Source organism: Alosa sapidissima, chromosome 5, assembly GCF_018492685.1.
Source record: "Alosa sapidissima isolate fAloSap1 chromosome 5, fAloSap1.pri, whole genome shotgun sequence".
Taxonomy (NCBI): Eukaryota; Metazoa; Chordata; class Actinopteri; order Clupeiformes; family Clupeidae; genus Alosa; species Alosa sapidissima.
The window spans coordinates 6382689-6402237 of NC_055961.1; the positions used below are offsets into that span (position 1 = coordinate 6382689).

General features: G+C 41.4%; 3 protein-coding genes across 3 annotated transcripts; all 3 read left to right on the forward strand.

Annotated features, from left to right (window-relative positions):
• The first annotated feature begins 865 nt into the window (after nt 1–865).
• LOC121709009 (odorant receptor 131-2-like) lies at nt 866–1945 on the forward strand. The gene has a single exon (XM_042092012.1). The coding sequence runs from the start codon at nt 866–868 to the stop codon at nt 1817–1819; it is 954 nt and encodes a 317-aa protein (XP_041947946.1). The 3' UTR covers nt 1820–1945.
• Nucleotides 1946–11092: 9147 nt separating this feature from the next.
• LOC121709010 (odorant receptor 131-2-like) lies at nt 11093–12037 on the forward strand. Its single transcript, XM_042092013.1, has one exon. It carries the CDS (start codon nt 11093–11095, stop codon nt 12035–12037), a length of 945 nt encoding a protein of 314 aa, XP_041947947.1.
• Nucleotides 12038–16605: 4568 nt separating this feature from the next.
• Nucleotides 16606–17508, forward strand: LOC121709011 (odorant receptor 131-2-like). The gene has a single exon (XM_042092014.1). The coding sequence runs from the start codon at nt 16606–16608 to the stop codon at nt 17506–17508; it is 903 nt and encodes a 300-aa protein (XP_041947948.1).
• Nucleotides 17509–19549: the final 2041 nt, after the last annotated feature.

Here is a 19549-nt window from a genome sequence, read left to right on the forward strand (position 1 = left end):
ACATTCAAGTTCGGTCTACAACGGTCTACTTTTAATCTATCAACTTTTATTAAGCTATGCAACCACCATGTCTATCCTAGCATCACTGTAGTAACCATCTCTGTATTATCTATTTTAACTATACATGATATTTTACGTCACAACTTTTGCATTTTCATGCACTGGTAATTCCTTGAAATTGCATTTCTAGTTAGCATATGGGATGCATGTGAGAGATGGTAGCCCAACAGTTTGTAGCCCTGTGGACTGACTTTAATCTGAGTTTTTATTTAGTGTCTTCATGGAATTCTTATTGGAAAATATTTAATTAATTCACATTTCCACATTACAAAATGTATCTGAATTTCTGACTAATTCTGTTTTTCGCAGTGAAAGTGAAATCCACACAATAATGTGTTATCTAAAATGATCTGAAATTGCAAATGGGTGGGGGGGGGGTAATAGGCGTGTTGACAGTGAACTCCTCTATAAAAAAAGTGTGGAGGTTAACCCTGTTGTCTGTTGTGAATGGTCTGTCCACCTTTACACAGCACACAGTTACAAACAACTCTCTAGGTCATACGGGAAACATGTAGGTATGCCTACAATACTTTAATGTAATGGTATTTTGTGGCATGTAAATGATATACCCGCATATGTTTTCTGTTCCATATGTTTTGACAGTTGTATTATTCTGATTTCTATTGACGTGAAATCCTCTGTGAAGGTGTAAGCTTTCTGTATTTGTACATAGTATCACTGATGAGCTGACACACCTCTGTGAAGGATTTAAAGCTTTCTGTATTTGTATTGTGTATCTCTTTTACTCATGCTGAATAGCAGTGCTTTGCCTGTGTATATTTGTATTTATCTGTGTGACTAGGTTATGGCTCTCACAAACAACTCCACGAAGGAAGTGCTTCAGCAAGCGTCGATCGCTCGATCAGTATCCAAATTTGCTGTGATGGTGCTGATGTCTTTCGTCTTCATCTACATCAACAACGTTATGTTTATCACGCTGTGGAGCAAGCCTGTTTTGAGAGAGACCTCTCGCTACATCCTCTTTGCTCACATGCTCTGTAACGACTCGATCCAGCTGCTCTTCTCGTCAATAATTGGATTCATCTCATTCTGTTGCAGGCCTGCTAAAGCCGTTTGCTCCATCTTAATCTTAGTCACCGACTCCACCTCCAGAATCACGCCGCTTAACCTGGCCGTGATGTCACTGGAGCGCTACGTTGCCATCTGCTTTCCTCTGCGTCACAGTGAATTTGCCGCCGTTAAGAACACGTACGTGGCCATCGCTGCTCTTTGGTTCTTTGGGCTGGTGAACCCTGTGGTCGATTCACTTTACACCTCCGTGACTGACCCTGATTTCTTCACTGGAAAGGTGTTGTGTGGTACTGATTTTATGTTCATTACGTCACCATGGCAGGAGTTGCTCTACCAGGCTCTAAACGGCTTCTACTACGTGGTAGCAATTCTTGTCATCATCTACAGCTATGTTTGTGTCATGATTGTGGCTCGGTCCGTCTCCAGTGATGCGAATTCCGCTAGGAAGGCGCACAGGACGCTTCTGCTGCACCTGATTCAGCTGCTGCTCAGCCTGAACACGCTGCTCTTTGGCAACATCATTGACTTCCTGGTACAGACTCTGAGCTACGAGGTCCGATTCGACGTGCGCTACAGCATCTTCCTGCTGGTCGTCCTGCTGCCCAGGTGTCTGAGTCCCCTCATCTACGGCCTGAGAGACGACACGCTTCGCCACTTGTTCCTTCACCGTTTCAAATGTGGTTTGTGTAGAGCCAAGATGAGTGTACATGTTACCTCACTGTATTAGTTCCACTGCTTCAAGTCAAGGCCGGTAGTCATTTACAAGTCAGGGCAGGCGCGCGGTAACCTATTTTTGACCAGGGGTGCTGAATAACAAAAATAATGGATGTCCGACGATCACGCAAAAAAAAACACACACAAAAAAAAAAAAAAGTTTCTTTCAGCTTATCCATGATTTTTTTGAACGTGTAAATCGCATAGAATATGTAGGCCTATATCAACCGTAGGCCTACACACTTGATTGCTATCACATAGATGAAACCACGCTACGGTTCTTACAGTAACTGACTCACGTTCACGTTGATCTCTATAACTGTTATATATGGACCTATAAGAACAGTTTATACTTGTAAACATGTGCCTGGATATTATGTAAAACAATGTAAGTCTTGTTCATGTGACAGAATTTAAAAGATTAAATGTGTTTAAGTCACATACTAGTAAAAGATAAAATATGTCCAAATACCTCAGTAGGGTTTAAAGGTGTGGTTGTATTTGTGTTGTATATCATTAATGTTTATCACATATGTCAAATATCACTCAACCATTGCACTACCCTGTCTGTAAGGATAAACATGCTCAGACATTATACTAGAAATAATGATGACTGCAGGTGAAATGTTTAAGAAAAAGTAATTAGTCCATGCACTGTTTCATATGTATATGTCATGCTGCAATTACAAACATATACAGCCAAACAGTTGTAGTCCTTTCTTTTGTAAACCAGCAAATTAACGGCCATGTTATAGATTGTTATGGAGGGAATATGCCATCATTGACATTACATTCAGAGTTTCACACTTTCACTTTTCCACATTTAGTTCAGGTGACACTATGTAATTTCTTACCTAATGTCTTCAAACACATTTTGATGGTAGTGACTTATAAACAAGGAGAATGGAGCAGTGGTTCTTAACTGGTGGGTCAGGACCCAAAAGTGGGTCGCGGAACCATTCTGGGTGGGTCGTGGAGCTTGTGGTGAAAAAAATTCAAATGCTACCGTGTCAGATCTAATATTGGACCTTTATTTTGATATACTTTATTCGTATGTCAGTCATTGCATGGACATTTATATGACAGGTCGTGTTAGACATAATTTAAGGGGTAAACACAAATATGGTATGACCCTAAATATTTGAAGTAGGATATGGATTCACTTAAATTGTGGACCAAATGGGACAGAAACCTCAGTGTGTGGTGTGCAATGAATTGCTGGCACATGAAACCATCAAAACTAAAATGCTACATGGAAACAAAGCACCCCTGTCAAAGACAAACTTGTCAAGTACTTAAAAATGTGACATCAGGAGTTAAAGACTTCACAAATGTAATGCCAAACATCAGCATGTACCAAACAAGTACTATAGGCCTATAGGCACTTCGCATGTCTTATAATGTAGCTCATTATATCCATAAGCTTGAACGCTAAAACAATATACACTGTATGGGTCACAACTTAATGAACATGGTAAATTATGGGTCCCAAAGCCAGACAAGTTACTGTAAGAACCACTGTCTTAGAGCAGTGGTTCTTAAACATTTTGTCTGGCGAACATTGTTCGTGTACACATAGTTTACTAAAAAGAAAAGAAACATTTTGGACAACTCACTCCTTGCAAGATGGCAGCGAGCAGAAAAAACAAGTGAGTTGTTCAAAACCTCTCTTTTAGTAAACTCTGTGTACACCAACAATGTTCTCAATGCTCGAGTTCATGTGTAGAGACACTGATGATACTTCGATCAAAGTTTCATGTTGTGTCGAGCCTTCATAGTATTTGAAAAATAGCGATTGTATCAAAAAAGTAGTAGCCCTATAGGAATCCCATTCAAAAGGTAATTTCACCCGAAAACGACAACGCATACAAGCTTAAACGTGGCACTTTGGACGTACTTATGCATTTATATGAAAGTTTGACTTGGGTACATTCACAAAACACTATATGATGCATTTTGGCGAGAGTTACGCAGATGAAACGTGTGATTGTTTGCTGATAAGATGCACCCGTGCTTGTTATGGGCGTGCTGCAGAGAAACTTCTCTGACGAAACGCCGGTTGTTAGTGATTGGTTCAAAGCGGTTAAAAGGAACTCCTATGATTTTAAACATCAAACTGTGCCCTCTCAAAAGCTCGCATCCCCCTTTTCTCTAACCGGCGGAATTTGGTTTCGAAATAAATGTTGAGATGAGCATTGAAAGCAGAAGCAGAAAATGTCTTCTCTCATATGCAGGCTATGTCAACACCAAAGGCATTATGTCTATGGCATTATGTCTATGGCTGCAAATCATTTCGCGTCCCCTCCAAAGTTTTTGGCGACCCCCAGTTTAAGAACCACTGTCTTAGGCCACATTTACACATATTATTTTATGGTATTTAGAGAAACGAATATCCCCCCCCCCCCGTGCACACAACATTGTTTTCAAAAAACTTGTCATTTACATCAACCTGCATAAATACGCTGTCGAGCGCCATAATAACTATGCCAAACCTATGGGTGGCAGTGTAGGGAAAGGATTAAAGCCATGCTGGCCAATCAAAATCCTCAGCAACTTTCAAAACAGCAAACATGGCGCGAGATTCGTTTGTATGGACAGACAGCGAAGTAGAGTTACTCCTTCGTGTAGCGTTAGACTACAAAGCAAGTAAAGCCCAAGACAATGTCAACTGGGAATCTTGCCAGTCCAAATATGTTGACATGTTGGCCAGAAGCGTTTGCACAAAAGTAAAAATTAGTAGCACCATATCAGCATCCATGATAATCCTGATCAGTAGCCAAAGAAACTGTAAACATCAGGCGCTCACATGACGTTAAGGATTTTCTGGCGCATAATGTGACGTTTAAGAAGCTAAAACGCCGTTTATCCCTGTTGACACGGCAGCACATAACCGGCGTTATCAGAAATCTCCACTTTGGCCGGAGGTTTTAGAAATAATCGTTTTCTGTGATAAAAACGGGGTTTTGGTGTAAACGAGAGGCCAAACCGCAGGGGAATATCTGCGTTTTCCCTTCATGTAAACGGCATCCCTGTCAACACTCCCGTTTTTCCCGGGTTTCTCCCGTATTTCAAGGTCATCTCCCAGCACCCTCCCGTTTTGTTATTTCTCCTGGAAAACTCCCGTAATTTGCATGGCCATCAAACTTCATTAAAATCATTGATCCATTCAGGTTGCCAGATTGTGTATGAAATACACCCTACACATACACGATCACTTAGTTTCAATTTCAACTGTTTTGTCATAGGCTAAAACCTGGAAACCCAAAACCCAAATAAGGAAGCGGGTGCCGACTGCGCAGCCTGAGTCTCGTCGTAAGCAAGCGGGCTAGTTGAATGGCCTACTCCAGAACTAGCTGTTGTGAAATTGTTGGGAATTTAATTGATTAACACATCACATAAACTGTTATTGAGTGTTGTTGATACACTGAACTTGTGCCCTCGGAACCAAATCTGACAGCTTTGGAGTTTTGGAAGTAGGCTGCAGGCAGGCAGCTGGTGGATACATAACTGGCATGCGTAAGGTAATGGTAAGGTAAAAGCAACAACCGAAATGCACTGTTGAAACACGTGTATGAAACGTATTAAATATGCAAACACAGACCCGGTATAAACGCTGACCATCATCCATCCCCCGAAAAAAAATCTCCCGTTTTTGGAAAGCTAAATGTTGACAGGTATGAAACGGGGTCTTAGAGTATATCAGAGCAAAACAAAGTCATAAGGTTGTGGAATTGCTGTTGTTTTTCAACACATTTGTTGATAGTAACACATCGGTTGTTCTCCAACACATTCGTTTTAAGAGTGTATGAGTTAAGAGTGTATGGAGTTGTCCTTAGCACCGACACTGTCTAAAAAATGCATGAAAGCAGCACTATCCCCTCTGCAGCAAGAATGCATTTGCATTCAGCAAATTATCTAGACCACTGGCTGGACAACAAACTCAGCAGTGTTACTATAGCCAACAAGATGCAATCGATGTTGATGATTGGACTCGTTGAACAATTTCCCTAAAAACTAGGGGCCAGAAAATCCTCAAATTCCTGTTAACCAAAAAATTTTTATGGGGCCTTGTTAAAACTGATAACAAGGGAATTTTAGTTGTTCAAATACACCAAAGAAGCATGCTATCAGCCTCCCAGTTTCAACGATGCCCTGCCACACATCACTGAGGCCTTTTTGTGTATCCCCATGTGCTTTCCAGGACTGAAGCTGTAGTGTCGTGGAAAATTAACCACTTTCTCGAACCTCCAATCTCAATAAGCACTCTGATGTCAAAGGACCCGAAGGAGAACACCAAGACGAGAGATGCTGAAGACCGTTGATTCTTTATTTGGCGTCTTGCAGTGAAGATACAATTCTAACAGCGTCAGGACTGGACCGTCAGGCAAGAGAGCGATGGGTAACAGCTGCTTCCCCGATGAGATCTGATCTGAATGTGCCTGCGCTCTACCTTTTATGCTTCTAGGGGCCTGGGAGATGTCTCTTTCTCCTAAGAACCCAGGCCCCTTTTTAGCCAATCAGAACGTTTCTCGAACTTGGGATATTGGTGGAAACTCCTCCTCATTTAGACATTAAAAATATGTATTGGCCAGGTTCTATGTGTAATTACTTGTTGCTAGGTAGGGCCTGTATTCATTTTGGCACTGTGAAGCACTGTCACCTAATTTTACTTCCTCTTTTTACCTGCCTTGACATTTCAATCTTATGACTTCCAGACAGTCCAGTCTTTATGATCAAATAAAATCACCACAGTAGTGTAGCGGATCTCTCCAGCTCCACCACAAAGGACGTAGACGCTCACACCAATGCGTTAACTGCTTTTTTTTATTTAAGGGGTTTGCGGCTCCTGTCGTCAACCAACATGTACACACAAAACAGGGAGGCACGGGATAAAGTCAGATCAAGCCCTACAATAAGACAAAAAAACAATGAGTTCCCGTTCCCCCATATAATGTTGGTAGATAGGTAATAAGCCGTTCGCTAAGTATTTTTCACTTTTAAATTGCGTTTTCAGCGCGCGCCGCGTCTCCAACGGCATATCTCTCCAACGTATATAATCTATGGTTTAAACATTAGTTATCCTAAGATAAATTGTCCCGACATTACGAAACCCCATTAAGAAAGACAACAAACAATATACAATTAATTCATAACAGTAGGCCTATACAATTAATTCATAACAGCAAATTGAATACTCTTGACGTTACTTAGTAGCCTTGGATATAGTTTATAATTAAGATTAACAACGTTAGGCTAATATCTTACGGGACTCAATACAGTTAGAGAACAGTGTATCTATATATGTTACATGTTTTTATCCAACAATACAAAAGAAAATCATGTATATTTTGTGTATATTTATCTAGTATTTATCAATTATTATCATATTCAATATGATATTGGTCGGAGCGTAGTCGCTATACATACCTGCCTTTCTCAGCATAAACATCAACTGAGGAGGCAGTAAACATTCCGGTTGTTATGGTAACCGGAACGGTCAATGTGTCACATATTAATCATCAACACTATTCAGTTATTAGTTAAATAAACAAGTACTAACAAATAAATATACAAATAAATAAAAGGTAGATTTGCTGAAACAGTTTGTCACCATTACAGTAGCCCGAGTCAAGCACTGTGCTGTGAGTAAACCTCACTCCCAACACCTAAAGAGATGATCTAGCAATAGACAACAGTTCCTTCTTGTTAGCATGGCCTCGTCCCATGGGTGTTAGCCATCTTGTTAGCCAGACCACCTCCCATGGGTGTTAGCCTTCTTGTTAGCATAGCCACCTCCCATGGGTGTTAGCCTTCTTGTTAGCATAGACACCTCCCATGGGTGTTAGCCTTCTTGTTAGCATGGCCTCCTCCCATGGATGTTAGCCATCTTGTTACCACGGCCACCTCTCACGTCTGAGTGCTGTCCACTCAACGTAGGTTCTAGCATGAGTTAAGGATATGATGTTTTTCTGTCTACTCAAAGCAGGTTCTAGCATGGGTTAAGGCCATGATGGACAGCTCAAACGACTCCAGACTCATGTAGCATAACTCATGTCATCTTACAGCTCCCTCAGGTCACCATTAGAATGTCATGCATACACAGCAATCACCCCCTCTGGGCCTCTCCTCCTCAGAGGAGCCCAACAAACTGACAACAGTGACCTGAATAGATCCAGGACAAACAGACTTCTGTTCAACTCTGCCCTGGAGTGAGGGAGTGTTTTTCAGCAGCAGGATCTCCTGGTATTTGCAGCTCATGAATCATTAATGATCATCACTGTCTGTCTCATCAGCCGATTCAGTCTTTTGGGCACATACGCACACGCACACAGTTTACTGTTTGGTTTGCCAAGGTAATATGTCGGGTCTCCTGGAGATTTGCATGATGAAAGAATGATGAAATATCTGGTCAACATTGAGTTGGCCTACTTGCCATGTCCTGAACATGACCTCAGGCCTGATACTCAATGTGCTCATGGCCGATAATCAGACCTCCAAATATGTTAAGGGAGATGGTGAGAACTGTTATTTGTCTACAGTTTAGCCTTAAAATGGGCTGCTTTGAGGGGTTTTCACCGATTCTTCATCTGTCGTGTGTCCGCAAACGTCTTTAAACATACAATGCTTTCACTCATCGATAAATTCCATCTTGACATTTGAACTTTCAGGTTTTAATACATAAATTGATCTAATCTTTACTTTGCAAGTACTATCGTTTTGCCACACTTTTCAGTATGTTTGCAATATTTGTCAACAAAATGTCCTTGCACAAACATGCGCAGATGGAATATAATATTCCAAAATGGCCATTTTCTGACTAATGTGTCTTCATGCCACACCAGTTTAAATAAGCATATGCTAGTAGTGTTATTCCATTTTTCAGTATTCAGAATATGAGCTTGATCGGGTTATGGCAGCTTGAATAAGGTGTTTACATAACTCATGGGCAATCAGAATATAGCAATTATTCTTAATAAAACCGGAATATGGTGTGCATGGAAATGTAGTCATGGGGGTCCATTATTCCACCCAGCTCCTCTTAGGCCTCAGGACAAACAGATTCATTTAATTCAAAACACAATGACACTCACTCTCTATGTTATTATCTACTCACTGTTATGTTCAGGCCTACTATACGACAAGCATGTTGGATATCAAATATGAAGAGTTATGAACTAAAATAAGGCAAGAGAGGAGAACTCTACTTTAACATAGAACCTTTTTTAAAGATCTGTTTGTGTCCAGATTGTTTTGAGATCAAATTTTATCCGATTAGGGCTGGGACAACGTATCGATTTCATCTATTACGTCGACGCAAAAAATACGTTGGCGCAAAATATTCGTGTTGATTCGTCAAGCATAACGCGTGAAGCCAAATATTTTTAATTGTACACCTTCAGTGTTTCCCATACGTTGACTAATCTGTGGCGGGGCGCCACAAAATCAAAACCGGCCTATTTAAATTGAAGATCAGATAAAATCCTTTCATTGACCTGCACTTTTTACGCACGCAGCCTTTCCTTGCCCCGCCCGCTCTCTCTCGTAACGAGCCCGCTGCCCCTCCTCTGCATGTGCATTTAACAAAATATTCACGATTGTTGTTGCCACATAGAAGCATTGCATAGAACTAGGCTAAATTGCTATTAAATCCGCTTAGCATTGTGACCATGCTGCGCAAATTTGTTCAAAACTGCTGTTAACTCTGCTAAGGTCTTATCACAACATAGTACATTTAGGAGACTAAACTAAGTTAAGTTATGCAATCAAGCAGTATCTCAAAGCTAACGTTAGAATACTGTTAGGATGTCGAGTTTAGCATGCTTACTTACAGCTGCTTGTCAATTTCGTTACTCATGCAGGGCTCATTTTATTGACTCTGACACTGAATGTTTGCAAAATCCTGATGCAAATGGAAAAGTGTTTTCCAAGACTCAAAAGTGCTTGTCCCAAGGAATACGAACCGTAATTAGAACTAACTACTGTATATTATGAATTGCATCCACACATCAGCAGCTTTTAACTGTGTTAAGTGTTACAATTGCAAGGATTCCCTCACGAACGTCTTAAAGTGACAGGCACTGAATTAGACTTATACACTACTGAACTTTATGGAATGCTACCTCTGACTAACAATGCATTACTTTGCACTTGTATAGTCTTTTATTTTGGAATTTTAAGAGCAATAAACATATATTGCAATGTTAAGGAATTCATGTTTTTTCGGACTGAAAAAATTAATCGTTAGATTAATTGATGCATCGAAAAAATAATCGCTAGATTAATCGTTTAAAAAATAATCGTTTTTTCCAGCTCTAGATCCTATAGAATGTTAGAAGTGGCAACAACTACAGTAATCCTACCGGGCAAGCAATAATACTCAAAGTGAACTGCTTGTGTTTGCACCATGCATATTGTTGGTCATCCAATCAAATTATTTGCTTTTGTAAAAAGAGTTGGAGAGAAACTATCTAAAAATTGGGCCTATGCTGAAGGAGATAAGAGGAGAGGTAGAATTGACTGTAACTTGTTTGCAGGACGTTCATGCTTCAGTGATGCAGCTACATCAAAAGAGTGTAAACTGGCGAACTCAGGCCTTTATGATACTCTTTTGAAAGCTCTAATTAGCATATGGTATGGGAGGTGGTAGCTCAACAGTTTGTAGCCCTGTGGACTGACTTTAATCTGAGTTTTTAGTGTCTTCGTGGAATTCTTATTGGAAAATATTTAATTCACATTTCCACATTACAAAATGTATCTGAATTTCTGACTAATTCTGTTTTTCGCAGTGAAAGTGAAATCCACAGAATAATGTGTTATCTAAAATGATCTGAAAATGCAAATGGGTGGGTGGGGGGTAATAGGCGTGTTGACAGTGAAATCAGCTCAACATTCTTATAAAAAAGTGTGGAGGTTAACCCTGTTGTCTGTGAATGGTCTGTCCACCTTTACACAGCACACAGTTACAAACAACTCTCTAGATAACACGGGAAACATGCTAGTATGCCTACAATACTTTAATGTAGTGGTATTTTATGGCATGTAAATGATAAATCCACATATTATGTTTTCTGTTTCATATGTTTTGACAGTTGTATTATTCTGATGTCTATTGACGTGAAATCCTCTGTGAAGGTGTAAGCTTTCTGTGTTCGTACACTGTAGAGCTGACATACCTCTGTGAAGGATTAAGCTTTCTGTATTTGTATAGCGTATCTCTTTCACTCAGAGGCTGAATAGCAGTGCTTTGCCTGTGTATATTTGTGTTTGCTATCTGTGTGACTAGGTTATGGCTCTCACAAACAACTCCACAAAGGAGGCGCTTCAGAAAGCGGCGATCGTTCGATTATCCAAATTTGCTGTGACGGTGTTGATGTCTTTCGTCTTCATCTACATTAACACTGTTATGTTTGTCACGCTGTGGAGCAAGCCTGTTTTGAGAGAGACCTCTCGCTACATCCTCTTTGCTCACATGCTCTGTAACGACTCCATCCAGCTGCTCTTCTCGTCAATAATTGGATTAATCTCATTCTGTTGCAGGCCTGCTAAAGCCGTTTGCTCCATCTTAATCTTAGTCACCGACTCCACCTCCAGAATCACGCCACTTAACCTGGCCGTGATGTCACTGGAGCGCTACGTTGCCATCTGCTTTCCTCTGCGTCACAGTGAATTTGCCGCCGTTAAGAACACGTACGTGGCCATCGCTGCTCTTTGGTTCTTTGGGCTGGTGAACCCTGTGGTCGATTCACTTTACACCTCCGTGACGGACCCTGATTTCTTCACTAGACAGGTGTTATGTGGTACTGGTTCTATGTTTGATACTTCACCATGGCAGGAGTTGCTCTACCAGGCTCTCAATGGCTTCTACTACGTGGCTGCAGCTCTTGTCATCGTCTACAGCTATGTTTGTGTCATGATTGTGGCTCGGTCCGTCTCCAGTGATGCGAATTCCGCTAGGAAGGCGCACAGGACGCTTCTGCTGCACCTGATTCAGCTGCTGCTCAGCCTGAACACGCTGCTCTTTGGCAACATCATTGGCTTCCTGGCACAGACCCTGAGCTACGAGGTATATGATGACATGCGCTACAGCATCTTCCTGCTGTTCGTACTGGTGCCCAGGTGTCTGAGTCCCCTCATCTACGGCCTGAGAGACGAGGCTCTTCACCACTTGTTCATCCACTTCTTCAAATGTGGCCTGTCCGGAGCCAAGCCAAAAGTTAACTCACTGCACTGATTTTCCTGTGTCAAGGCCTGTAGCTCTATTGTTGTGTGCACTGCTTATGAGTGTATGTGAGTGTTGTCTGATTGGAATTTATATTTACCCCATAGTAGCCACCTTCACTAAGCCAGAGCCTCAGATTGTTTGACGCACTCAAATCATAAATTATAGCATCGCTTGGTTGGATTTATTATTTTGACACATTCTTGAGAAAGGAAAAAATAAAGGTGACACTTGTACCTATATGTTATATACATAAATCATATACTTGCTTATATTATGATAAATGTTATCAATGTCTTGCATATGACTGGCCCTGTAACAACTGATGTTTTTAAGTTGATCTGGATGAGAGGGTCAGATACATGAATAAACTAGATGTACCACAGAGCGGTACAAAATATGACAGCCGCCCAGTCCAGCACATTTTTTCCACAAAAATAAATCACGCTGAAAGGCCTATATGATTCTAACTGTCTCACTAAATTGCATTATCCACACTCAATTCTCACTGGTATCTGCTAGACAACAAGTACCAAAACATGATTAGTTCATAGATTTCACATGTAAAATTCATTTTATACAAGCCCACCTCCATCTTGCCTGTTCATAATTCTGAGAAATTCTTGAATTGTGTGCATATGTGCATGTACATGTTTATGTTATGTGTGGGTGTGTGTGTGTGTGTGCGTGCTTGTGTGTGTGCCTGCGTATGTGCCTGTACTCTACTGTGTGAGTATGTGTCATACGTATGATTACTGTGAATGTATGTGTGTGCGTGTGTATCTGTTTGTGCACATGTGTGCACATGAAATGGGTTAACATGACCCCTGGAGGCAAATATACAGAAAAAATTGGTCATCCTAGGCCCTACAGTTCTCAAGATATTCACAGAGAACTGGGTCTGCCCTACCCTCTTTTCGGGGGGGTCCAGTCCAGCGGGGGGGGGGGGAGGGGGGCTACAGATCAAAACGAAAAACGACGGTTCCATGCTATCTATGTGGGGTTACATGCCCACCAAGTTTCGTATACCCCGGTCTTTCAGTGTTCCGGTGTTCCGGGAATCCTTGACGGAAATTTGGGCATGCGAAAAAGAAAAAGAAACATAAAAAAATAAAAAATCTGACTAAACCTATATGACCGCCGCTTCGCTGCGCGGCGGTCATAATAATAAAAAACACAGTTATGACAAAATACCTCAATAGATGTCTAGAGTTGTGTGGTGTGTATTGCACATAATGGTTACCACATTATCCAACATATTTCTTTTTCTGAATATCCCTAACAAATCCCAATTAAGGCAGCTGAACAATGCTAAAAGACTTGGCAGCTGAACAATGCTAAAACACTTGCAGCTGAACAATAAATCACTTGGTAACTTGCTGAAAATGTAAGGATGTTCAACATGTTGGGTGAGATCTCTATGGTGTTGGAGTCATACTCTGATGATGATGATGATGGGATATCTGATGCATGCGGAATGATCAAGTTATTTGAATGAGATGAGAATATAATCTGTTTAGGGTTCAAACAAGTCAAGGCATTACTTCACAAATCTATTGTAATTATTAACAGAATCCGTGAACAAAATGCACTTAAATTGCACATGCTCTCCCCCAGGTCATTAGATCAGCATTATCTAGTGTTACACATTGATACATTGGGTTGGCTATACTTGGGGAGCATTTATTTTCTTCATTTTTCTTTCTGATTACAGCACGATTTGATTCTGATTTATTGGGCTATTGGGCACTGTGGTTACTGTAATACACTTGTGCAGTCAGTGCAGCATTTTCTATTACTAATATTTGGATGCAGTTCATACATGGTGTGGCTAATACACAGGAAATTGTAAAAATTCTCTGCTCATTATAAGTTTATTAAGTCTACAACACACAAAACGACATGCAAAAAGCAAATGATGTGATGGGATAACATGCTAAATGAAACAAAATTATCATGTTATTTCATGGCAAATTAACATATTCCATTTGGGGAAAACAGGCTAGAAATCATAGTACTGTAAACCTTGATATCTTCAGGAGAATTCACATACAAACAAGTTCGAAAGAGATGTTTATTCATCACCTCTACACCTTCCTTTCCAATCCTGCAAAGCATTCTGGGCCTTGTAGTTCTTCCCCTATGGGTATTACAGTTCTTACAGTAATTAAAAAAAAAATAGCTTGTATAAAGAGGCTAATTCCTGCCCTTTGGCTTCTGGTCCTTGGGACCTTATTTCGGAACAAATATGAACAATACTTGAGTAGCCTATGAGTTGCTGAGGCCAGAACACAGAATGTGAACGTTTCAAGCAAAGAGCGCTACTGAACTGCACAGCAAACACATGATGATGCAGCAACGTTGTTAGAAAATGGTCATTTGGTCATCGCAACGTTACCTTCTGGTCAAGTCTTTACGGCGTCGCATCAACGTTGTACAGAGTTGTTGTCATGGTACCGCAAGTAAAGTGGCAGTGACATGGTACAGTATGCTGATAAGTCAACTGATAACGTTGCCAGCTGGTACCGAGAATAATATTACCATGTGCAGGTGTGAGCTTAATTACTGATCATGTAGGTTAGTTCATTCTTAGCTGACCTGCGTAGCTGACCTACTGTCATTCATTTTCGAGTGAAAAGATTGGTGTTGAAGAACCCACCCAGAGCACAAGGCTTGTTGGGGAAGAGTACTTCCAGTCCTGTCACTCACAGAGATGGGACTGGGGAGGGGGCGGGGATTGGGAGTGGTTGCCTTTAATGCCGCTACAGGATGCAATTGTATAACCGCTAGTTTGATACTCATGAGTTCTCATTGTTTTGGTCCCTACTGAAAGTTGACACTTAAAAACATCTTAAAATACAGTAGGACCTAGGTTGAAAAATACTGAACAAAGTAGGAAAACTGAGGACTGTGCTAACAGAGGCCATGGTAGTGACTGGTGCATACGGAATCTGGATTTCAACTCTTCACATGTTCAAGCCGTGAGATCCGTGGTTTCCTCAAGGCACCACATCAGTGAAAACACACTCAGGCCTTTTGGTGCTGTAAGGCCGTATTGTGTCACCCAGTTGCAGCTCTGTTGAGCTGTATGATGGACAGCTCAAACGCCCCAGGAGTCAGGTGGCATAGTTCATTAAACCTGACTGGTCCCTGTAGTCAACTTTAGTGTTTCATTAATAATGCATCAACCCACAACATAATCACCCCCCTCTGGGCCTCTCCTCCTCCTCCTCCTCAGAGCAGCCCACCAAACTGACAACAGTGACCAGAATAGTTCCTGGACAAACACACCTACGCTCAACTCTGCTCTAGAGCGAAGGAGTGTTTTGCAGCAGGAGCATCTCCTGGTATTTGCAACTCATGAATTATTAATGATAATCACTGTCTGTCTTATTTGCTGACTCAGTCTTTTGGGCATGCATGCACACACACACACACACACACACCGACAGTATGCTGTGTGATGTGTGTCTAGTCAAGGAGATTTGCCACCAAGGGACTAATGAAATATCTGGTAAGACGATAAACACATCAGCAATATGGGCCTACACAGCATACTCTGAACATGACCTCAGACCTGATACAACTGCATGTGCAATGGCTCTGGGCCTACCCAGCATGACCTCAGACCTGATATAACTGCATGTGCATAGATGGCTGAATATCTGCCGTGAACGTCATATCTCAGGGCATTGCTTCTGAGCTGAATGTAGATGTCCTTACCATGAGCAACATAAGACCTCTAAGGAGATGACAATCTTTCCCCTGGTCATTCCTAGTCTCCCATCCAGGTTGTCCTGAGGTCAGTGCAGGTCCATTATTCTATCCAACTCTTCTTAGGCCTCAAGGTAAACAGCCACACTCACAGGTTACCATATACCATTACCATAAATGTCCATGAATATCAAATGTTTACAATTGAATTTTTATTTTCACATAAAAAAATAAAAGTGTAAATTGGACACTTTCAACAAGATAGAGTTGTCTAATAAAGAGTGCACACACACACACACACACACACACACACACACACAGAGGTATAAGGCATTCTGGTGTGTTTGTGTGTTTGTATTGATGTTCTGTTCGGGGGGGGGGGGGGGGGGGGGGGGGGGGTGTGTGACACGATACTCATTAAATCATCTCTCCTCCTGTCTATAAAACGGCACTGAGGTCAGCTCTGTTATTAATGGTGCGGCCATCTACCCACAGCACACATTGGCAAACGTCACACACAATCTCACAGGAAACATACATACATGACTTTGATGTGAAGATATTACAGTATGTTGGATGTAAGTCAGAAAGCTGCTGATCATGCTTACTTATTTTTCTCTGAATGCAATGTCATAAATGCATCATTATGATGTCTGTTTGAGATGAGAAACCTCTGTGAAGGTGCAAGCTTTTAGTACCTGTAAACACTGTATGTGGACTGTCACTCAGCTCACAGGGTAGCAGTGCTAAGATACAGCCTCTGGCTGTGTGTGTGTTTGTGTGTGTGTGTGTTTGTGTGTGTGTGTGTATTTGTGCTCTCTTTCTAGCCTAAGCTGGCAAACTCCACAGATGAGCTTCAACGGGTGATGTATGCACAGACGGCGCGAATCCAATTCGCTGTGATTCTGTCTTTCGTCTTCATCTACATCAACACCGTCATGTTTGTCACGCTGTATAGCAAGCCGATGCTGAGGGACACTCCTCGCTACATGCTCTTTGCTAACATGATCTTTACTGACTCCATTCAGCTCATCTCCTCTTCGGTTCTAAACTTCATCATCTTCATTTTCATCAGTCCTGTCCCTAAAGTCGCCTGCTCCTTCTTAATGTTAATCGCGGCCTCCACCTCCAGAAACGCGCCCCTCAACCTGGCCGTGATGTCGCTGGAACGCTACACGGCCATCTGCTTTCCTCTGCGCCACAAGGAACTTGCCACCGTTAAGAAAACGTACGTGGCCATTGCTGCCATTTGGTTCTTAGGGTTTGTGAACTCTGTGATCGATTCAGTTTACACCTCCGTGACTGACCCTGTTTTTTTCACTGAGCAGATTATATGTGATCGTCAGAGCATCATCACAACTCCATGGCAGAGGTCGTTCGACCAGGCTATAGATGCCCTCTACTACATATCTGTGGTGCTCATCATCTTCTACAGTTACATTCGCATCATGGTTGTGGCTCGGTCTCTCTCGAGCAGCGCTAAGTCCGCAGGCAAGGCACACAGGACGCTTCTGCTTCACATGATCCAGCTGATCCCCTGCCTGAACACGCTGTTGTATGGCAACTTAATTAGCTTCATTACCGCAACCCTGAGCTTTGACGCTTTCTTGGAGGTGAGCTACATTATCTACCTGCTGTTCATCCTAATCCCCAGGTGTTTGAGTCCACTCATCTACGGCCTGAGAGATGACTCTCTCCGCTGCTTGTACATGTACTATTTTAGATGTGGCTTGTCTGGAGCCAAGCCTAAAGTTAATATTCACTCATAGCATTAATTTCACTGTTTTATGATGAGGCCTGCAGACCTATAATTAATTAAGAAATTGTGGTTCTATGCAGTGCACCAGCTGCTGAAACCATCATTAGTTGAAAAATAGGGCACTCACTTACTGGGTTGTAGAGGTGATGCTTATGAGAAAACAAGCCATTTGTCCTTGTTCAAATGTAATGTAAATGTACATTGGACATTATCTACCACAATCCAAATCTTGTTCATGTGACATCAATCATTCAAGTGATGAAATGTGTTGTGTTTATCTGAGCACTGAACCTTTAGCAAAGCATTTAGCCCAGAAGTGCAAGGGTGACCTGTTATATTAATCTATCTGGACTCCATCAACTTGTGATTCTCAATCAGGGAGAGACCTGAGGCTTATGCAGCTGCAGAAATACATTTGATTAGTCACATATAACTGCTAAATGATAACATATGTCCAAATACATGCATTTCACTCCTAAAGACTTATACTATTGAACACCATCAGTAGTTAGGACTCTCACTCTTTATAGTGTAGAGGTGATGCCTATGAGAAAATGTAATCAATGCCTTGAAGTTTATCTAAAATAAATTGTCCTAGAATTGTTGAGAGAATTGCTTTAAAAAGCTTAAACTGTTTACCATGTTGTTAGTCACTTTGGCTGAAAATGTGTCAGCCAAATGTAATGTAAGGTAATGTAACATGTGAAAGCTGTTATTCTACAGATTAAATGTTTTGTGATTGTCTGAGCAGGTGGATACTTGTTATATCCGTTTGACAAATGTAATCAATGCTTTGGAGGTCTATCAGCACTGAATCTGAAGTATTCAGCCCTGCCTGGCTCTATTACACTATACTAGTGCTGAAATCAGGGAGAATACGAGGCCTACTGTATATGCTGCTTCAGCAATATGCTTGGTTAGTTTATTTTAGTCAGTGCCTCATAATGAAGCCTTGTAGGTCCTTGATAAGTTGCTAACAACCACATATTATAGCATGCATGTATAGCCGCACATCATAACAGAGGTATCCATGTAGAGATTTGTGGTGTGTGTTGCAGAAGATGTATTCTTCAATCCACACAATGTTCCCAACAATGATGCTCTTGAAAATGTCCCTGGGAGTTCTGAATCAAATTAAAAGGCCGCAGAACAATGCTGAAAAAACAGTTGTGTTTGATTCATCGTTGGATGATAACACCCATCTACTGGGCCCACTCTGCCCCCTTAATGCTAGCACAGTTTTGCTGTGATAGGGTGATGTTATGTATTGTTTAGTTGTTGAGTTATTTAGTGTTTAGGGGCCATGCAGCCCAGCACAATTTCACAAATCAAATTTCATCACATACCAGAAACCACACTTACAGCATCTCAGATTGGCGGGTATACTAGCACCAAGGCTAAAACACATGGGTACTTGCCTCAATCAATCAATCAATCAATCAATTACAGGGTTCCCACTCAGTCAAATGTAAAATTCCATGTTTTTTTCCTGTCTTTCCCTGACAAAAAAAAAATGTCCATGACCTACTATGTAATGAATGGTACAATATACTGCCCAAGCATTTCAGAGCAGCTGCATAGCGTCTCTGACTTGTTTTCAAGAATCTTAGAGCAGCATGAATAAATGGGCATTGAATAAACAATGTTGAGCTAACCACAACCACTCAAGCAAGCAGTAACGCTGATAACCAAATATACACCAATTTTGTGAGGAAATAAAATAAAATAAAACAAAATTCCCTGATAAGTATAAGTATATATACTCTTTTGATCCTGTGAGGGAAATTTGGTTTGCATTTATCCCAATCTGTGAATTAGTGAAACACAGTGAGGTGAAGCACACACTAATCCCGGCGCAGTGAGCTGCCTGCTACAACAGCGGCGCTCGGGGAGCAATGAGGGGTTAGGTGCCTTGCTCAAGGGCACTTCAGCCATTCCTACTGGTTGGGGTTCAAACCAGCAACCCTCCGGTTACAAGTCCGAAGCGCTAACCAGTAGGCCACAGATATTCAATGATTTTGCCCAAAAAACCACTTTGCACCAACACTACT